Source organism: Lepidothrix coronata, unplaced genomic scaffold (genome assembly GCF_001604755.1).
Source record: "Lepidothrix coronata isolate B3197 unplaced genomic scaffold, Lepidothrix_coronata-1.0 Scaffold0, whole genome shotgun sequence".
In the NCBI taxonomy this organism is placed as follows: Eukaryota; Metazoa; Chordata; class Aves; order Passeriformes; family Pipridae; genus Lepidothrix; species Lepidothrix coronata.
The window spans coordinates 11,962,830-11,985,639 of record NW_016690180.1 but is presented as its reverse complement, the minus strand read 5'-3'; the positions used below and the strand labels follow the sequence as shown (position 1 = coordinate 11,985,639).

At 33.2% G+C, this 22,810-nt stretch overlaps 1 protein-coding gene across 1 annotated transcript in view; it reads right to left on the bottom strand.

Moving 5' to 3' along the window:
* The window catches only part of ARAP2 (ArfGAP with RhoGAP domain, ankyrin repeat and PH domain 2), a 121,332-nt gene that overhangs the window by 49,797 nt on the left and 48,725 nt on the right, over window positions 1-22,810 (bottom strand). Inside the window, exons 11-20 of the mRNA XM_017805844.1 lie at window positions 16,790-16,905; window positions 15,458-15,657; window positions 14,640-14,725; window positions 13,757-13,939; window positions 12,017-12,191; window positions 10,358-10,492; window positions 7,688-7,832; window positions 5,408-5,510; window positions 4,565-4,763; window positions 2,494-2,557 (exon numbers count right to left, since the gene is read on the bottom strand). Of these exons, the coding sequence (XP_017661333.1) occupies window positions 2,494-2,557; window positions 4,565-4,763; window positions 5,408-5,510; window positions 7,688-7,832; window positions 10,358-10,492; window positions 12,017-12,191; window positions 13,757-13,939; window positions 14,640-14,725; window positions 15,458-15,657; window positions 16,790-16,905 (1,406 nt within the window). The remainder of the gene's footprint in view (window positions 1-2,493; window positions 2,558-4,564; window positions 4,764-5,407; window positions 5,511-7,687; window positions 7,833-10,357; window positions 10,493-12,016; window positions 12,192-13,756; window positions 13,940-14,639; window positions 14,726-15,457; window positions 15,658-16,789; window positions 16,906-22,810) is intronic.

Genomic DNA, 22,810 nt, shown 5'->3' with positions numbered 1-22,810 from the left:
TTGGTAGTATTCTTTCTGAATTCTTGTATTTTATAAAAGCAGGAAAGTATTATGTACATTACAGACCAAAATCAATTGTAAATTCTTCTTCCGAATAAAGATGGATCAGATTAATATTAAATATATGTACCCCAAATTTATTAAGTATTTTTTTAATAATCAAGATTTCATAGGTTTATTAGATTATAATTATGTCAGAAGACTTGAAGTTTTTACAGTTCTGAAAATGTTTACTTGCATATGAAATCACTCTTAAGTGTGAAGCCCACTTTTAACAACTTAAGCCATTCTTTTGCCTACAGTATTTAACAAAAAAGGGTAAAAGAAAAAGATATATGATACATGTAAATGTATGACTTTCCCAATCAACCCAATGACTGAGATTTGAAAAAGAGGTATAAGTATTTGTAAGTAATGGAAAGTAAGTAAGAAAATTCTCAAGGAATTTTCATAATTTATTCTAATGAAATTTAACAAGATATAAGATATTGACCACATTTATGTCTTTATGTAAAGGAAGATGGGTTTGTTTTGGTTTTGGTTTGCTTTTTCTTTGGTTTAAGGTGTTTGCTTTTTTTTTCCTAAACTTTTTTTTAATTTTGGAAAAATCATACTTGTTTTATATAATTCTTGCAATACTACTTTTTTTCTATTTTATAACTTATCCTGCATTTAAGCGACTAACAAATTAACACAGAAGCCATCAGCTATATAGAGTCTCTTCCAATTGATCAATCTATGCCAAAGTTAACAGTAGAGAAGCACTGATATAAAATGACAGACAAAACAGAAAAACTAGAAACTGCGATGTTTCATTTAGTTGATGCTGATGATGTCACAGAGGTATTAATTACTTTATCTAGAGTTTAAAGGGGCACAAGGAGGATTGCTGGCTTTATTTCAATTTACAGTAATTGAGTCTAAAGACAAAGGTGATTTTATACTTAATCATTTTCCACACACACACATTAAATTGCTTATCACTTTAAGATGCAATCTCACACAACTGCATTGAAAATCTGGATACTTTTAGAGTAATATCCTAAGCAAGAATCACTATGCCAAAGATTACATACCCATATGGCTTTTAATGGTTAAGATAAAGTGTACACTATGCATTTAAATTATTTATAGCAGACTTCAGTGAAGAAAAATTAAACATATTTATGTCCACCATTAATCCGCCAGTGCCCCTGGTGAAATTATTTTCAAATAGTTCAGAATTTCCACTAAATTATTAAAGCGGTTCAGGGAAAACCTACCCTTACTTGACAGATATATTATAAAGAAATAAACACTGATTTGGAGGTAAGAGTTTTGCTCAGCACTAACACCTAAGAAATTAGATGCAAGGTTTAGATCCATCTATTGGACTACACCTTGAATAGGAAACCTCTCATTCACTGGTTGGTGTATGTAGGTTACTTAATGTTGCATCTTTCAATATACTTCTTTGGAAAAAAAAAAAACAAACCCCAAAACAAAACAAAAAACCCAAACAAAGAAAAAACAAAACAAACAAACAAAACACCAAACAAAAAAGCAAAAAATCCCCCCCAAAAAGTGTTTCTTTCTAGCCTTTATAGCCTTACTGAATTCTGAAACTTATACAGTATCCTGGGAAGAGTTAAAATGTAGAACTCACAAGTTACAATGCATTTCTCCAACAAGTTACTCCAACCCTGATTAGATATCAAAGGTATCTGTAGGGATTTTTCATGTGCCGGACAAAGAGAAAAAAAATGTTTATTTATTAACCTATTATTGGCTGTTCAAGAGACTGTGTAAACACTGTACTACTTCTTATACAGACACCCAATAATCCATTATCGAAATAAAAAAGCCCCAATCTATTACAAACTAAGATTTATTTTCCATAATTTTTACTTTCATCTTTGAATTTTTGCCTATATATGAGGCAGAAATAACCTACCTCGTTTCAAGTCTCAACTTCTCATATCACTATAAATACGACACAGTCATCTCCACAGAATATTACCTACTTGGAAGCAAATATGGATCATGTTTGTTTCATATGTTTTTTCCTAGCTAGGATGGTGTTAACTGAGATCAGACATTACAATAAGATTAACCCGGGGACTCATTCATATCCGCTCAAACCTGACCTACATAGATTAAGGCACGGAATTCTGAGACATAGGAGTGATTAATGTAGTTAATGCTCCAAAAAGGTACTCTGTTTTTACACAGTAAAAGAAGTTAGGTCCTTTTGAAGAAACCATTATTGGCAGACTAATCTGGGAATAATTTTCTCAGTGGGAAAACTGCTTTTAATTAAGTAGTGCTTGTTAGAATTTCCTGACATAGACATAAAACGTAATTAATACACAAAGATTTTCCCTCATTTAAAAAGTCTGCAAATTTACTCTCCTCCTAACAACCCCAAGCGAAAAAACTCCAAGACTTAAACACAAGAATTCTGAAATATCAATATAAAAACAGATCAAACCTTTACTCAGACAGGAACCTTACCTTCCTTTTTCAACGAGCAGCAGGACATCTATTTTCTCTCCATTTTGCATCACACTACTGGTTGCTGAAAACAAAACACACACACATTCACATGACCTACACAGACACATACAGACAAACACATACATGCACATACATATAGGTGTGATTTTTCAATATGATCTTTACTGGCAGAAGGAGCATGGAATTATTAAACTTTACAAATAAAGAACACTGCTGATAATAGAAACAAAACTCCACAAAGTAGCACAGTACATTTAGAAGAATAATTAATACAAAACTATGAAGAAAGTTTAAACATGTACTTTTTAATGTGAAAACATGCTACAGTGTTTTATTATACTAAACTTGTAAATACAAGTTTTAGAAGACATAATGATCCAGAAGTAAGCTGAATTTTGGAATATATTAATTTATTTGCACCCTAATCACTGCACGCATTTACAATAACATAACACAAGTTCTATGTTTTACTGCGAAGATCACCGCCACCCATTTTTATGTCACCTTATGCTATTACTGCTAAAAAAAGCACCCTGTAAAACACTCACCTTATACATAATACAAAAAATACATCTAGATAGTTTCCTGTAACAGTGCTTATAAAACTATACTGTGCTCTATACTAAAAATGGTAAATTAAATGTAACCTGCTTACTAATTCAAAATTCTGAAAAGTGAATTTCTCAGAGTTTATGTCTTATATATAATCCACATCTTATTTCAACTAATTCCCAGAGATAGTAAAGTTCTGAATATCAATGAAGCTCAATAAACACATTGCTGGTTTTGTATCACACATACTCCTGGAACACCTACATTTACTGAGTCAAATATCAAGAAGCTAAGTGACTATACTTCCACAAATGTTCCATTAGCTGTCAAGTTTCAGTTAAACAAATCAGTATTAATAGCAGAGCAGATTTATTTTGAGGAAAGCAGAAATCAAAGAAAAGATAAGAGTAGAGATATTTCCAAGAAATAAAGCTAATATTAAAAAATGGAAGCAAAAATAATTCTTAACTGAAAGTTAAATTTGTTTTATTTTTATACATGGGATAGGCACAGATTTTGAATGCTAACCTGATCGTGGTAAAAGCAATTACAGTTGCCTCATCAAAATAAGTATCACGAACAGTTTTCCTACTGCCTAATCTTTTAATTCTGAATCAAGATCAAAAAGTATTCACAAGTTAAAAAGCCAGCTAGAGGCATAAAAAGATTCCTGATTAAAAAACACCTTCACAGTGTTATTGACGGCAAATATAAGGTGGTAGTATATAAACAGTAGAAAGCCCAATGGCATTTAGGCAAGTTCCGGCAAAACAGTCCAAAATCTGACAGCACTTATAAAGAGGACCATAAATAAAGAGCTAAATTATCTTCTCTATGTTACTTTCATATAAAACCTCAAATTATAGTTACTTTCCTAGATAACCAATTGACTTGCTCAATATGAAAACAAGTAGGGCAGATACGCTTCAAGAGGATTCAGAGCATAATTACAATGATATAAAATTGGTCTTAGAAGACAATTTGAACAAATATTCTTATCTTTCCACACAATGATATTGACCAAAAAATATTTATTAATAGAAAAAAGAAAAGTCTATTAGTCTGTGAAAGTTTTCTGAGAGAATTATCCTTTTCCAGTACATTTGAGTATGTTAAAACTAGACCTGTCAATCATATCAAGAATATTCTGCAGGGAGTATTTCTGCCCTGTCAAAAATATGAGACAATAATACCAAAAGTTTATATATTGTTATTCAATTCTGTATTCTTGTAAGAAAGATACTGCTGCAACTGAAATAAAAATTGCCTTCATTCATTATAAAGCTGTAAAAAATTTCTCTAGTGTGTGCACAAAGTAGGAAAAAAACAAAACACCAAGACATAACTTTACCAAATCCATATTTAGATAAGAGTGGGAAAAACATCTGGCTCATGTGAAGGAATAGTTCCTGAGCTTCCCAAAGTTTATTATTTTGAAATGTAATAGAATATCCTTAACAGTGAATTAATCCCGTAGAACATTTCCTGAATGCTACACCTTAAACAAAATTCTTACTTAGTTCTTGCAACCTTCTTAGATATATGGAATCTTCTTCAGCATTCGCCATTTCAAGACAAAAATAAAGGCTAGACTTCTCTATGGCAAACCAGCCTTTTCTCCACTGATCCAGGTTATGGCGATCTTTGTAGTACAGCTGGCCAATCAGGTCAAAGTCTCTCTCTAACAAGGATTCAGCCACAGGGGGAACAAAATGCTACCAAAGAAAATGGAGTGAGTCAAATGAATAAAAAAAACCCCTCTGCCCCTAAAAAACAAAATCAGGACATTGCAAATCTATAGGATTCAAGGATGAAGGTCACAGTACAAAAATAAGACTTCCAGATATATCATTCATAAACCCATATCTACAATAAATCTAAAATACAAAATCAAGCTTAACATTTTTTGCCTTCATAATCTCCAATTCAAATATTTTTGCTTTTTAAACTAGAATTGATTTAATTAGTAATGTGACTATTAACATTTGTTAATATTTGTTAATAAAATACGGTATTGCTTTATGAAATCTGTTGCAGCAAATAAAAGAAGTGCAACCATAAACAACTTTGCTGAAATAAATTCATATAGAATATGTCTTTATAGTAGAGCACCTTTAATATATTCTTAAGGTCGGCATTAAAATGCTGCTTCAATTCCTTTTGCATTTTATTTTATTATCTTGTTTCAAACATTAAATCACAGAAATTATTTCTTCCTGCTGCACAAGAAACACTCACACACAGGACAGATCAGCAGTCATCAAGAATAGCTTCTGAGAGGATTTTAAGCTAACAATGACACTTTATTCTTTGTGCAAATGCTCCTGGCCTAACTGGAAAAGATAATTATCAGTATTACCTTAGCTATTGCCCAAGTCCATTTTCTTTGTGAATATGCAGTTTCAGCTCCAAATTGAAAAACACGTTCTGACATTAAGTAGATTTCAAAGGTAAAGATGTCCCTAAAGCAAGCAAGAGAAAAAAGGCAGCTGTATTTAGCCTTCATAACAGTAGACACACAAGAGTTTTATTTTAGTATTTTTTCATTATTTCATACATATGGAATGGAATCCTTCTGCATTTTTCCTCCAATCTTACAAGTACAGCCCAGCTAATAATAGAGTACTTTATAACAGAACATGATCAAAGTACTTTTCAAGTCAATAATGCATGTTTAGAGGTGATGGCATAATAGTTTTTTTCAGTAATTCCAGAATTAATAAAATGTTTACATATAGTCATTGAAAATGCCCAGGGAATTTTTCACTTTTGCAAGTTCATGCGATCTGAGCAAGTGTATTTTTGTGATGAAATCAAAATATTTTCTTTAAAATAAGCAGACCAACTCACTGAATGGGAATTTCAAACAAGTTGAAATGTAGGTTCGGAGGGACTTTTAGACATCATTGGCTCTAATCTGTTCAAAAAGGGATTATCATTAGCTATAGATTAGAACAGCAATGAGAAGCTTTGAAAACCATCAATGATGGAGAGTACTAGTTTTCTCAGCAACCAGTTCCTGTCCTCCACCACTCCTCTAATGAGGAGGCTTTTCCTGTCATACAGCCCAGATCTGCTAGGGTGAAATGTGTGGTCACTGCCACTACTTGTATCACCTGGCATCACCGAGAGGAGTATGACTAAGCTTTGAAGTTGCTGTAGTTCAAGAAGTTCTTAAAAGCTTTTTTAAGGTAGATTCTTGGGTTTTTTCTTTTAAAAATTATACCATTATTTAACCAGATAGACTCTGTTTTTCTATTTTTAATTTTTAAATAAGGATAGCAAAAGAAGAAAAAGCAAACCAATTCAAATTAGTGAGGAATTTGGAAAGTAAATATCATGTTGAACTTACGGTAAGTCTTTAACTTACAAATTATGGTTCACCAATTTATAGCATGATTTTGTTTGTGCCATCTGTCTAGATTCCAAATAGATGGAGTATGCTTTTACCTTTCAATACTGGAGACTGAGATTTGTCTAAATGTGGAGAACTGAACATGAGTAATTTGTGTCACTTTCAGTAACCACTTTGAAAATTATATGAACACTTAATTCTGACTAATAGAACAGGCATTTTTGAGGACCAGTTGTTCAACTACATGAAATATCAAATCTTAGGAAATTTCTCATAAAACTACCCAATCACAGGCAAAGCACAACGGGAGGTTGTGAAGAGTGAAGTATTCAGACAACATGTTTTTAATTTAGGCATTATCCTAAAACGGAGCCACTTGGAGATAGCAATAGGTTAGATTTGAGGACAGAAGTGATTTTTTTTTTTTTCTGGTGAAAGTCCTTTATTCCCATCATTATTTATCCTTTCCAGAAGCTTACTGAATAGACTATGCTTTCTTTGCAGACAATTTTGTTTTTTAATTAAAAGCATTGCAGTATTATACTGAAGAAAGATATTTTTATTTTAAAAATGTAAAGCAAGTGTTATGGAGTTTGTTAGACAAATCCAAAGTATAATTTAAACAAAAATGTTGCCCTAAAGAAACTAAGTATCACTGGAATGCAACTCAGATTTAGGTCAATCTCTATGTGATGTTTTTAATTTACAAATGGGATATGAGAGAGCTATAAAAGAAAAGCAAACCAGAAAAAAAAAAAAGTTGTTATCTTCAAACTAACACAACGTTCATCAGTTACACTGCTGTCCTCAGCTGCAGGACAAAGAATGGGTTTCAAAGACAAATATCTCTGTGGCCAAATCCAAAAGTATTGTGGAGAACTGTAATCTGCTGCATGAATATATGGAAGAAACAAAGCAAGAGCTTTGGCTTGAGGCAGAGGTCTATCCCAGAAAGAAAAATGAGTATTAATTGTTCGATTTATCATCATGTAACCTTTTAAGCACTGAGAATATTCATTACAGATTTAATAAGAAACAGATGTATCTAATTCAAGTTGCCCTTTTAAATTACCCTAACATTTTCATTCTATCACTATAAAAAAAAAATTAAAAATCCCCAAATATCACATAGTGCTTATTTCTTAAGTCAAATAAAACAATTCAGCTTTTTTTTTCTAAATTGGGTATTCAACATTCAAGAAAAAATCAACAGCTCTGAAAACTCAGAATAAAATCTTTGAAATACCTGAGTTTATTTATTGAAATATGACTTTGGGATCTTACCCTCTATTTGAAAAGAAGTCTGTCTTTTGTACTACAAGACAGATAACTTCATTGATGTCAATCATACCATTAGGAGTGGTAGTTTTATCATTTTCATAGTAGCTCAGAAAGCCACTTTCCAAAGTGCACCACCTTTTGTTGCAATCTGTAATTAAAGAATTCATAGAAAAGTCAGGGTTTTTTAAAGCAAGCTTTTTCAAAAAAATCAATAAATACAAGGCGGAGGAAAAAGTCTTCTGAGCAACTTCAACATATTATTTGGCATATTTAATTTCGACCAAGTGTTTGCTCACTCTTATGACCTAAAATACGAATACAGCACACAACATAGCATATTAATGTCTACTTGCTACTGGAAATACTCATGTGCTCATTCTAGCTTATATCTAGTTCTTAGAACATAACCTGAGGTGCATCTGTTACCACTGCTGCGGAGAAGCAGGTTTTAAAAGAAAATACTGCTTATTTTCTACAGTCTTAAAATTCCTATATGGCTGGCAAAGTATTTGTGAGTGTTTGGTAAAACAGATCTGGAAAAAAAAATCCCACAAAAAAACAAATAAAAAATAAATGGTGAGAGGAAATTTTTGGTAAAACAGATCTGGAAAAAAAAATCCCACAAAAAAACAAATAAAAAACCAGTTGTAGTTAGCAAATACATACTATGTTATCTGATATTTCATCCAATTCCTTTTTCTGTTGTTTGCTATAGGATTTATACAAGTTTTATAAATAACTTGTTACTGTTTTATTAGTATTTATTTTCATCCTATTATTTGCTATCTAGTACTATCTAGATTCTGTCTAAATACACATTTTAAGTACTAAAATAAACATAAGAGAAATGGTTTGAAAATGTATATGTTTAGAGGCGTTGAGCACCAAACTTTAAGGTTTTGATTGTTCAGGGTTTTTTGTCCCCCAACTTTCCCTCTTCCACCCTCCAACATCTATTTTATAAAATAGCTCATTGCTACAATATTCATTAAACTGCTACAATTCTCAAGGATGATTTTGGAATATCAAGGTTTTAAAAGGGCTCCATAAAACCTTTTACACTAGAAACAGAAGAAGCAAAAATCAAACCCAAGCCACTAAACCACTAACCTTTACTTTTCGATCCACTACATCAGAACAGCAGCAACATTTGAGCTCACTTCCTCCTGATATCAACAGCTGTTAATTAACAACTTTCTTCAAAAGTTATGTACCCCTGCTGAAACAACTGATGCTGCTAATAATGAGAAGTACACACTGCGTTGGTTTACTCTCTCCTGCACTGAGACACACATAATGAAAAACTAGACTGTATTTCCAGGTGTTACACCTGGTTGGTATAACACCTGAGTTCAATTCACAGCACTGAATGATTTCTTGAGTGTCCTTTTACCATTAGGGCCCACAAAGGGATAACAGTTCTTTGCAACAACAAACACAGCGCTTAAATTTTCAGCCCTTGGTGCTTAAGGTAAGGCTGACAAGTGCCTCAGAGACTCCTAAAACTGAAGAAGAACTTAACTCTAATGGTTAGACAGCTTCACAGGATTCTGGCTTGGAGTCCTATCCATCAAGAGCATTAAAAAAAAAAATCAAAAAAAATCAAAAGGCCCAAATTTAGACAAGTACTGTAATCCCCAGTGAGAGAATGTTGCTCCCTTCTGGCCTAGTGAGGACTCAAGTAGTTCCCAAATAAGCTCAGTGCAGTTTCAGAGCAATCCTCAACAGAGTCCCGTCCAGCAGCAGTCCTCTGACACAAAAGGCATCTTTGTTAAAACTGCAAAGTTGCTGGGAAAATATCTGTGATCAGGCATAAGTTCTGTTGATTATCCAATGCTTTCAAGAATTTGGAGCCACATTAACATACAGATCCTTCAAACGCATATTTAAACAGAAGTTCTATGCTATAAGATGTTTTAATCTCCACTAAGGATCCTAAAGGCATACACCATGAGAATAAGGACATAATCATACAAAAAAAGGTCTATACCAGTGCAGGATGCCATGTAAGGATTTTAGGAGCAAAAAATTCAATGACAAATCAGCACAGATTTTAAAATCCACATAACTCATTTGTTTAGATGGAAGAAAAATATAGGAACACAAATGGGAAGAAAAAGGCAAAGAAATTATTTGATAACACCTCTCTCTCAGAAAAGAAAGTAACTACATGTGATATACACATGTTTTCACCCCACAAAGCTCAATTTGTCATAGAGTTCATGGACGTGCTCCTTTCCACTTGGAATACTTTGTAAATCTCTGAACTTGAGAAATATCCTAAGTGTTAGCCATTCAAATTCTTACTAAAAAGTCAGTGATACTTCCAAATGATTTCTGTAATAGAATCATTTTAGACGAAAAGTAATTTTTGGTAGTTATCTAAATATAATTAAAGTGAGAATTGTTTCTAGTTGTTTTTTATTTATCAGTTACTGTGTTGACTGAACAATTTTTCAGAAGTTCAGTCTTCTTGCTCTGTAAACTAGTGAATAAAGACATCAAGACAATCAGTATTTTATCTGAAAGAGGTCTACTAAATCAAAAGAGGGTATGTCATATCAAAGACATCTTATCTTTCAAAGAGTAATGCAAGAAGTTAAAAAGAATAAAATTCACCCAAATCATACATATTCATATCTTATTCAAAAACATAAATTAAAAGTGAAATACCTTCTTTTAGTTTTTTCTCTGTAAGAAGCTTAGCAGCATTAGAAGAAACTTTGTATAAGAATTCACAAAGAAAGGTAGAATGTGAAGAATCTTCAGAGAAGCCACTTTCAAAACAAGTATCATAGTTTGGGAAATCTATTAAAAGACAAAGGAGTAAATAACATACATCTTCGGTTATGTCAGTTATAACCATTTCTACACAGGTCTGTCTAACTGTATCCATAAATACATAATTGCTCTGCAGTATCTTTCCTACAGCACTGATAAAAGCTACTGGATTTATTTTTATAATTAGAAAAAGATTCTTACATATTCATAAAGTAACATTGGTCCACATCTGTTACAACACTGCCATTGTCTACCACTGCTTGCCATGGTAATAGGATTTTCTGATGTAGTAATCTTTCATTTTCATACCTTACATAACACATTTAATAGAAGGGAATTGCTTCTCTTGAGGGCTTATATAGAGTTTACCAGCAAGTCTGGTAGCAGACAGGTAAAGATTCTGAGAATCGTCATCAACCTGCATTGACCTCCCTTTCTCTGAAAATAAGAACAAAAACCAGCACATGGTGGTGCTGCTTTGGCTGGAAGGCCAGAAGTAGAAAAGACAGAGCCAAGACAAGCAAACTTCTTTCCCTACAGCCTTAGGACTACTTGAGATCATAGCTAGCAAAAAAAACCCAAAACCATAGTTACATGATTGCACTTTGACTGAGCTCAAGATCCTATGACCCCATGCATGGCACTGGCCTGAGAAGTGCTCAGGCAGAATTTAAGGCACTGTGTTTGCTCTAGAAAGACTTCATTCATTCCTGTGTTTCCCACTAAAACTTCTATTGTTTAGCCTATAAAGTGCTACTTTGCAGAGTGACACTAGACAACAGAAAGTGGTCCAGGACTACATCCACACAGCTATTTTTTTTCAGGGTAAATCTGCATGCGAACTTTCAGCCTCCAACTGTTTCAGATACTGTCTAGCCCTTTTAACAGGTAAGTTCAGTCACATCTACACTCTACAGTTTATTTATTTATTTATTTATTTATTGTTAAGAACAGCTTTCTGTTTTCAAGAGCCTCATAATAGTCACGCAACCAGAACTGTTGATTTTCATGGCCAAAGTTTATCATGTGCTCCAAGCTGCAACAGAAGCTATGATGCGGGAAAAAAAAGTCTTCTGGGATAGATTATTTTTCAGGCTCAAGAGGCGAGTTTTATTTTGGGAGGAAAGCTTGTTAAAAAACAGGTAGGTCTGTATGCAGAAGGGGTAGATATCAATTTAAATAATTTTTAAGAAAAAAAAAGTTCCAGATGGACACTTTAGATATTTGTTAACTCTATATATCCATTTTTCCTGGTAAAAGACAGATAATATTAGCAGAGAAGATGATGTTTTTCTTCTGGCTATAAATAAGGGTTTGAGACCTATGAGTTATCATTTTGGGGTTTTTTTGAGTCCTAAACAAGACATCTGAGCAAAATAGCAAATTTGTACACAATTGAAATTGCACTACTGAAATCCAGTTAACACCATTACAACTGCCCCTCTGGCACAACACTATTGTTTAAAGCAATGCCAATTTTTCTACTAAAATATTTCCTTCCCTTTTGCTCAATATAAAATTAGAAGATCAAAAGAAAGAAATGCATCCCACCTGAGAACTTATTATGGTACAGGAATTCCATCTGCAGTCTTTGTCCAGCTTTCTTGGCTAATAAATATGGAGTACTGTAAACAGGGTCTCCAGTGGCACACATAGCATCAGCCCCACTAAAGAGTAACATCAGAGTTTCTAGCACGTCTTGCTTGACTACAGCAGCACACAGGGCCTCATGGAGAAGGAAAACAAGAAGTCTGTTTAAATTAGAAAGTTACTGGCAACAAGCATATGTAAGATACAAATCCTTTCACCTCCAATATCGTTCCCCTAAACTTTCAAAGACTGTAAACATTGAAATGTATGAGAAATCATGAAGTATGGTCTGAATCTAGAAAAAAGCAGCAATAACAAGAAAATACAAAAACATCATCAACCCAAACCCTGCAAGACGTTGCTGTCACAAATTTCACTTGGGAGGATAACATGAATTAATACAACTGGAGGGGAAGCTTGCTGTTTATTTACACCAAACTACTAAAAAAAAAATCTTACTATTTCAGACCTCAAAGCTTAAACCAAAGGGACAAGATTAGATCCTTAAACTCTATTACCAAGAATTAGATTAAAATTCCTAGGTAGTTTTTAAAAACCATGGTCACAGTCAATAAGGCAACTATTCCTTAGTATTTTAATACTTGTTCACCTTTCTTGAAATTTAAAGATCTCCTCACATCCTTTTAGTTTTGTATACAAAAACATAGAAAACCATGACCAACTTTTATTTATTTTTCCAGAAGGTTGGTCCAAAACCTCAAAACCAGAAATAGCTACACAAGTACAGCAACTTATTCCATTACAATTTCTATGATTTAATATTTATTTATTTTGTGCAGAAAACATAAATTCAAGCTATACAGTGAGGTGGTTCTACGCTTTGGCTAAAGGTGTTTCATTGATAACTACTCTTATATGCCCTCATTTTAACTACTTCTGTGAATAACTAACATACAACTTGTAAAATGTACAAAAAATAACACTTACTTTTTCAACACTGAAACAAATGAGACCTCTGTGCTTCAAATCACAACTTTGAAATGTTACTGCCTCCTGACAATGTCTGCATACTCTTTGAGACAATTTGACTCATGTAATTGAATGCATTAACATCGTAATTAATGCATTCATGACTCAAACTAACCATTATTAGAATTCACTCGAATGTACATCTGAATTTACATAGACATAATTTTCCATTTTATAACTGTAAAGAACTTTTGTTATTTGTGTAAAAGGAAAAACTGAGAACACACATTTTTAATAATTAATTTTAGCTTTTTTCATTTCCAACAAGCTACAAGCTAATAAGTAAGAGTGCATGAGCTACTTTCACCACTGATAACAACGAATCATCTAATGTATCTGCATGTTAGATGTCAGATATACAAAATATAAAAAAGACTTAATAAGGAATCTAAGGAAACAAAGCGTTAAACTGCATCCCTAGACTGTGCACTTGAAGAAATATAAAGATCCATATTCATTGATGGCTCAGGAAGACAGAGACACTATATAAGTACCATAACATTCTGTAAACAAACTAATGGAAAAAACAAGAAACTAAGTAGTCATGAAATTATGCCTGTAAAGGCTCTAAAACAACTCTTATTCAACTGTGTCAGAATGTCACTCAGGAATCTGAATTTATTTCTCATCAGTTTAACAAGATGACCAAACTGCACACAGATACAATACAATAAAAAAGTGCACTATGGGCTTAACCATGGTTCATATTACCTTATTCAACTGTTCCTTGGTTTTGTAGAGAAAAGGTGCTTTCCTGAATTTTCCCTCTTTGTATTTTTGTGTAATGAATGCTATCCTTTTTTCTGCAGGGGCATCCATATGCAGCTCTTCATCAGGAGGAAGATTTCCTGCCCAAAAACTGTTTGCCCTCTTATTTCCAATGACAATAAAGAGCTGGATGAGATGCAACAAAAAAAAATGAGCAAAATAGTGTGAAGGATATGAAGCTGGCCTCCAAATAGTTTCCAGCTACTAAAAGTTGAAAAAGAAAGTCATTAAAGAAAAGAAAATTCCCCGCAGGAGACAGAAGCCTCAGTCACTGCCTGCAGTCATCTACAAATAAAGTCTGCAGTCATAACTTATCATTAATATCAGCTAAGATTTACAAGGCTAATCAATTATAACACTTCAGTACATATTAGAAAATACCAGCTAAAGTTCAGAGAAGAGTATCATGTGTTTTTTTTAAAAAAACACTGATGGCTCAACCCTCTTAATCAGCACCACTTCTTACCACCACCACTTTTTAATACTCCAAGCAGCGAAATTGGTAGTGAGAAGTTTCCTTTCTTTTCCCCTTTCCAATACTCCCCACCATGACTGCTGTCCAAAAGCATTTTATTTCTTTTTTTCCCAAAGAAAGATAGATACTTGGAGAAATATTAAGAGAAATTGTTATCAAAACAAATGAATATTTGTTATATACATAAAGGTACATTATGCTCAGAAACATAGACTTCACTATAACAGCACCATGTTATTTAGCAGTTATATGTTTGGTTTTCTTCCAAGTAAAGCAGTAAATTACTCCTTTACATACAGTAGGTTTCAAGATGTTAGAATTCTCACAAAGAGTTAGACTATTACAACACACCTCAATAAGTTCATTGCTCCAAATACTGGCATCCATTTTCAGACTCCGGACCTTTGAATCTCTTGGTCCTAAAGATCTGTGTTGTCCTGAAAATCCAAGAGTAGTTTTACTTAACTAAGGCACTTAAATTGGGTTTCTCTTCTGCTGAGATAACAAAAAAAATTCAAAGATAGATTTATTCTAATTGTTATTTTTAAAAAAAGGTTGGGCTTGACATTTGAATATAAAATAAAAGCACCAAAAATACATCCTTTTTTCAAAAAAAAAAAGAAAAAGAAAAATTGAATTTCATTTGATAGTAATGTATAAACAAAGAAGGCTGGCTCATGTAGAATACTTCTGGAAGGGTTTGTTTTGAAAGAAAGCCTAGAGTTATAATCTATTTCCTTGAATCTACTGCTTAAACACATATTTAAATACAACATGATAGAACTACACTTTTAGTAGAGTCTGAAAAAGCTATTCCAATTGACAGTAAAATATGCCCAGATGTAACAAAATTAATATGGAAAATTTAAACACTGAAAATTGTTATTCTTTGGCATCTAGCCTTGCAAAAACCAGACATTTCCCATGAAGTGCTAGTGTGTCTTAATTCCATCTAATTGTGAAGGGTTATTCATCTGAGAGAACTCAATCACCACAGACCTGTCATTTATGCATGGAAGTGCTTTAGCATAAGAATGACCCTGGTATTAAAAAAAAGGTTATGTTCAGTTTTTGTTTCTCAAAACTTCCACAAGGATAACCCTTCAAAAACGAAAAAAGCCAATTCAAGGACATACACAGATATGCAAATATAGCATTTATTACTCTACCTGCACACTTCTTACATATGACAACACAGAGATTGATGGATGCCCAGTCAGGACTGGGAGCTTTACAGTCAGCACAGCTCCTGTTGGATTCATTGAACCAAATCTTCTCAGCTACTTCATAATCAGATAGAGTTTCTGCTATCGATTGCTGGAGTGCTTCAATCCAGTCTTGTTTCTCTCTTTCCGACTCTGCTGTAAAGCTGAAACAATTGACTTTCCTGTGTTATCGATCTTTATTTTAAAGCCAAATTAAACATAGTCTATAGTCTCTCATTTATTACATTTACACCCGAAATCACAGTCAAAAAATCCTTATGCAGATATAAAAATTAAGATGGAATGTATTATTTTGTATTTTAGTCAGTGAAACTCCCTGTTTTCATACACAGTTTTCAACAAAACCACTAGCAGTAAAAGCTACATAGCTTTTGTAACAGTCTCATAACATTCCTGAGTTATTTCAATCTTTTTATGTTACCATGTACCAAATTTAAAGACTGAACTTTAGCAAACGCATAGAATGACCTAAGAAACCATGGACACTTACTGACAAGTAAAAATGGACTTACTTTTCATTTAAATTTATCCTTCTTAAAAAATAAATAATAAACATCAACATGGTGATGTCTTAGGAAAAGTCACAGAACCAGCTATCTGCCAACTAGCCACAGATTCAAAATGCAGATCAAGACTAATTTACGTGCTAGTTGACTGAGAATGAAAGTATTTGCTAACATTTAGAAAGCCCAGGAGAAGAAAGTGATTTCTTTTTGTCCTTCATTACTGAGATTTCATTTAAGAAACACTACAACACTAAACAAAAGGCTTTTATTAGCATATACTTCCATTTTCTTAAAAATCGTTACAAGTCACAGCATCAGCTTAAGTAAAACTTTCAACTGCTTTCAACCAGGATTTCTACAAAATGTGCCAGGATGGCACATGAAAGATTCTTTTCAAATAAGATGCTTAATACTAAATGTGTGCTGCATTATTTCACTATTGCAGCTTATTACTCTTTAGGATGCATTCAAGTTGTTAAAATAGAGGAATTTCTCTTTTTCTTTTGACCTTGCACAGAATGAACAAAGAAGGCTACATAAAAATATGAATCCGTGAGCATAATATGCTTAGTCAGGGAGCTAACAGTTGAAGCACACAGGTAAACAAAAGACAGAAAATCCTTCCCTTTTTTAAAAAATTTCTGAGCATTCTTAATAAAAACATTACCTCTTCATCCAAACTAGCTAAGGCACCGCAGTATGAAGCAAGTATTTCTTTAGTGCATTAGTTAATTGCATTTTTTTGTAATGTAAATATTAAACTTCTCACCTAAAGCTTTTATAAGGAGTAATTATTTCAAAAGATTGCTTTGCAGCCCGATCCACTTGTTTTACATTTGCCACGTTCATAGGGATCAAAGTGATACCAAATCCAGTCTTAAAATCCTAGGGAAAAGATAATAAAATTCAGGGGTTTATCATTCAAGAATCAAATATGTATAGAACAGTTATTTTGGGATGGTCTAAAAAACCAAAGTCAGTAACAGACATTTTCACCACAACATTAAATCATTAATGCACAAATAAACCTACACTAAATTTTGTCCAAACACTACATTTCTAAGTGCTAGATTGACCTTACTTGATTGCTGGTAGGAGATAAAATGCACACTCTAACTATTAATAAGAGAAAAAATACAAAAAGGTTAAACAAGAGATTGCATTAAGAAGTGGATGTAAAATTACAGAAGTAACTAGCTTAAATCATGCTTCAATGTCTAAATAATGTTTATATATCTAAATCCTTCTCATTGACAGCAGCTTTTCTTGCTTTTAGATGGAGTGTTTTAATAAAATAAAACATTATATATAAAATTCTTTCTTAAACCTTTGGTTGCTCATGCTTATCTATTGACTGAACTAAATATGTCTTTGAAAAGAAGTCCTATACTGCAGCTAAAATAGACAAAGGGTTAGCTGTGACTCAATTATTAAAAAGTATTTTTGCCTCAAACCAAGAGAAATTGTTGGGTTTTTTTCTTCTGCAAGGAACAACGTACTTAAAATAAAAATAACTTTTGCATTAACACAGTTGGGAAATAAAATGTTCAGTGAGCTCTTGTGAAGGCGTCTCAAACGTATGTATTTTGGAAAATGTGTTACATATGTTATTTCTGATCTATTTGGAACACCATCAGTATTTCTTTCTTAAACTGATTTAGATGTTCATCTAATGGCAGTAACTTCCATAAGGTTAATTTCTGGAAATATTAACATACTTCTTGGAAACAGCAACTGCAACAGAAAAAAAATCAAACTTCATCAACCAAGCAAAAAGCCAAATTCACATATCTTACCACTTGCAAATTGCTCACTAAGTTACCTCTCACATAACAAGTAGCTAGCTATGAACTGATAAAAATTAAAACACTGAAGGGTAAAAGCTTGAGTTGGCTGCCTGTACAGAGGGGACTGTTTTTCTAGTTAATACATATTTAAATCTGCATCACTGACAAGCTTCTCTTCGTAAGATTTTCAAATTTTTGAGCCTTAAAGCTCACATGGAGAAAATACTTCACAAAACTCTTTTAATATTATTCCGCTATTTCAGATATGAGCAAATAAAAATATCATTTTATCCATGATTGTTAAGGTTAAATCTGACATAAGATGGAAGTATCAATTATATCACACGAGGCATTGAAGAGAATAATACCCAAAAAAGCACAGTAGTGCCCATTCAAGGATGAGATTTTTAAAATTAAACATGTAAACTAATTAAACATATTGTGCGATAAATCAGCTAATGTTTCCGTGACAGACTCCTTATTAAGAATTTTTGGATTTTTTTACATTCTATTACCTTTGACAGTAACAGTGGGGAACCCAGATGCAGATTTCAGCACAATCCTTTATAAAAAGTAATAACTTTTAAATAAGTAGCCTGGCTTAGCCACTACTCATATAATGTATTTTTTAAACATTTCTAATTTTCTTCTACACTCATATCCTGTAATATAGACATTTTTATTCTCCCTCTTCATCTTCAGCCCTCTCTCTATTTCCCTATAAATCACAGGTTTTCATACTGACACACCTGTCTTAGAAGAGAGCAGAGTTCTGTGAAGCCTACACAGTCCCTAATTCATCCTCAAAAATCAGTTCTATGGGAAAGGAGTGAACAGAATAATCCCCTTTTGAGTATGAACTTGACAGCATCCTCTGTAGCAGTGAAGTATTCTTAGAGGCAGATATCACCAGTGAGAAAAACAGAAGCATGAAAAAATAAAAAAAAAAAAGACTGAGGATAGAAAAATACAATTTTTTAAAATTTCTTTCAGCAAAATTAAAAAAAAGAAACCAAGCCAAAACAATCCAAAACCTTTAACTTTCTAGGATTAAATGGTTTATGCTTCTGAGATGTAAATTGGATGCATGTTTCATTCATTGGTTTCAATTATTTTAAATAATTGGCCTTAAGAAATCCTGGCTTTTAAAGGATGGGTAACAAGATTATACTTGTACCTGAACAGTGCAATGCATTCTTTGTTTATTAAATAACAGCTGAATGACTGCCAGAAGCCAGTTTAATATACTTTTAGGTCCAGATTACAGTTCACTGAAGGTAAATGATTAACAGAGATGACCAAAAATAATAGCTATCATATGGAGCCAGATCAAAAGTTTCCCTAGTACAGTAGCTTCCCTTTGGGAACTTGCTACTGGCAACTGTCATAAAAACAAGGTAAATAAGAAAAGGTACATTCTCATCTTCTCAAATAAGCTTCCAGCAATCTAAGGATGTTCAGCTTGGAAAGTCCCTGAATAAACAGTTGCAGTAAAGCCAGACATACTTACTAGCCACTGACAGACACATCCTCAAGGAATTAAAGATAACTCCAAAACATACTTGGAGGTCTCTGCAGCATCCTACTTTATAGAGTTCCCAGATACTAATCGTGAAAAAAAGGAGTTCCTTTTGCACATGTATGCGGGGGCTTTTTTGCCTGACAACTGAGAATTTCACTACATAAAAAACATTAACTAAACTTCATTCACCTACCTATTCCATACTGTTCCTTCTTGAAAATTTCTATCGTATATTCATTTCAGTCTCTTTTTTATGCCTTCAAACAACTAGTCGCACCTGCTTCCTTGAAGCAAAAAAGGGGCAGGCTGTATGGAAGCAACCTACTGCATGAAGATAGCACACACACACCAAACTTTGTTGTACCAAACTTAACAAAGCAGAACTGAGAAAGCACTCTAGAAACAAGTGCATAGCTGCAGCACCAACCCTCCAAAATCTGCACACATGCCCAGTATGAACAATCCCACTGAAGAGAGAATAACACATTATATGTTTTACATTCAGCAAGGGCATAAGAACTTAGTGTACTGAATTTCAGTGTGAAGAATGTCAGAAACGTTAACATATTGGAATCTACTTTTTGGAACAGAAGATGGCGGCAAATTAAATGAATTCATAGATACATTAGAGTGATTTTCATAATGGTAAGTGCACAACACTTGGCATAAACCAGGCTTTGTGAGCGACAGGTACACAGGAATCTAATTTTCAGTGCTCAGAACTTATATGCTTTCAGGAGTGGTCTTCTTCTCTCCTTCAGAAACAGAAGTGGGAATTGGTACAGGGAAGAAAGAAGTGCTCCACTTTGAAATATAAATTCATTCACTTCGAGTGCACAAAAGGACAATAGGGCCATTCAAGCACTATACAAAACATACTGACAGCAAGACCAAGCAGTATCTTTTCAGAATAAGAGTTGTCTTGCTTCTACAGACTGAAAGCTCATAGTTTCAGATACACTGAACTCCATAAGACTTTCTGACAAGCGAAGAAAAGTTTGATTAAAAAATGCATCGAGAAAGCCAAGAATTGGGTTAGATTTTTTTTAAAATTTATTTAATTATAGATATGACTTAAATGTCTGTATTTATACTATCTTCATAAGTTTGAAGAAAGGTTGAAAAATGGGTTGACAATAAGAGCTTTAAAAAAACCCCAAACAAATTCTTTATAGATATAATAATAGATCAAAAGTATTCACTAAATAGCACAGTTGATTGAAGGCTAAAAATACCAATGCAAGATGAGTACTGGCTTTCTGATTAGCTGCTGTTCCTTCCTAAAGGAGGAAAGATTATAATGTGCAAGTGCTGCTGTCATTACCCCTGCCTGAAAAAGACATAACCTATGAAAACCTGCCATCTGTATATAAACCATGAAGTTACTTAACTGTTTTTTTAAGACATACCTTTAATGTGTATCTACAAAGTGTCTCTCAGTGTACAAAACTGCCTTCCCTGTGACAGGCTTTACTAATCTTTCTTCAATTCTATTTTGGATGAAATTCAAGGAGCTTCAAAACTAGTCTCACACCTTTCTTAACATACCACTACTGCTTTACAGACACAGAAATGAACACCATAAGAACACTTATGTATGAATGAAATCATGCAGCGTATATCTAAACAAGGCTAATTTTCAGAGTTGCTGGACACCTAATTTTCAGCATGTTGTCTTAAAAAGACAGAATTGGGCATCTTTCTCTATGTAATTTGTAAACAAATTTGTAAATCAGAGGCTGAATCTTGTGACTCTCAGTTAGTGAACAGACTTTCTCTGCAAAAATGCTCTTCCACAAAAACTCTTCTTCTGCTAATTGAATAGTAGAATATTTTTCTTACTTTCTTTCTTTTTTTTATTTTTCCCCTTCACTTAGTTTTACGCTAGTAACACCTGGGCTGGCATTCTTGGTGGTCTAGTCAAACCAAAATAATCTGAACACAGGAGTTCTACAGATGCTGCTTTTGCGTCTCAACTTTTACTTTTTTGGCAGTTATTATCATGTTTTTGGATGCACTCTCTTTCATGGATCTAAAATTACCTCCACAACATGTAAAGTTGATTAAAAAAAACCCCTTGCATCAGGAAAACATCTCAGAAAAATGCAACCAAAAAATCCAACCTCAATTATAACTTTGCACATACCCCTCATATAAAGGTTAACTATTATTCTCATATTAGAAATATCACTTCATATTTTTGTCTTTATTTTTTTTTGGTGGAGGACAAAGGGAATAGCAGCAGCAGAGAAAAAGGAAAACTGCTACCACGATTTCAAGAAACTATGTTTCTACATACACACACATATACATACATATATAAATATATATTTGTAGCTTATTTTGAAGAAAAATACACAAGTACAGGACTCTGAATTACAGAAATAATGCTGGTGTATGCAGGGAACACAGTGCTTTTGGAAATTACTACATCGATTGAGTATTCTTACTACACATTAGTTTCCTTCCTGTCAATTATGAGACCATGGTCCCTTAGCTTTTTTTGTCTTTAGCTGTCAGATCTTGAGCTCATGCAATATTTAAGAGTGTGCATGCATGCACACACATAGATATATATAATAAAGCTCAAATAATTTTAAGACATAAGAGATAATAAACTAAGATTATACTACATATAAACATATATATATACACACACGTATCTATATGTGTTTATAAATGCACACATACTTTTTCTTTTTAACAGCTATCTTTCCTACCACCCTACCATCAATTTAAAAAAAGACCATTCATATTTCTGATACTACTCTTGTCCTAATAGCCAAACACAGAAAGTTCTTGACCTTTAATGACAATATCTCTAATCAGAGTTCCAAATAGGACCTTACATGGTTCCTTGAATGTACTATTTAATTTGCACTAGTTCTTTAAGTTTTCCCTGGGGAAGCTACCACAATGTTTGTGACAATTAGACTATTTTTGCAAGATCTGAGAATTCTGTTAACAATTTAACATGATTTAGACTTTTCCTTCATTCTAACCCCATGGCATTTGATTCCCTTCAAACAAACAAGTTATTCCAGAGAGATTAAAAGTCAGTAACTAGAATCCTTCAGACGAAGCATTCATAGTTTGTTTCCTCTCTTCATTAATTGGAGGTATATACTTCAGCCTTTCTAGCTACTAAGAAATGCTAATTTCTGCAACAGAAATGTCGGGAAAATTGGCTTCCATGTTAATGAAAAATTAAGATATTTTTATGCATTAAGGAGTTTGAGAAACAGTGACTAGTAATGCAGAAATTGCTTTGATGGTGTTAATTCTTCTTCACAAGTTTATATTGGTTTCCTCTCCTTTTATATATACTGGGCTTAGCATCACCATTTACTTTTCATCAGGGTTTTCAAATCTTTAGAGACTTACTTCCTTCATCATGGCCTAAAATATTTTAATATAGATTTCAGGTGATAGTCACATATCGTGGACAGGAATAGAAACTTCCACAAGTAAAGACATGTAC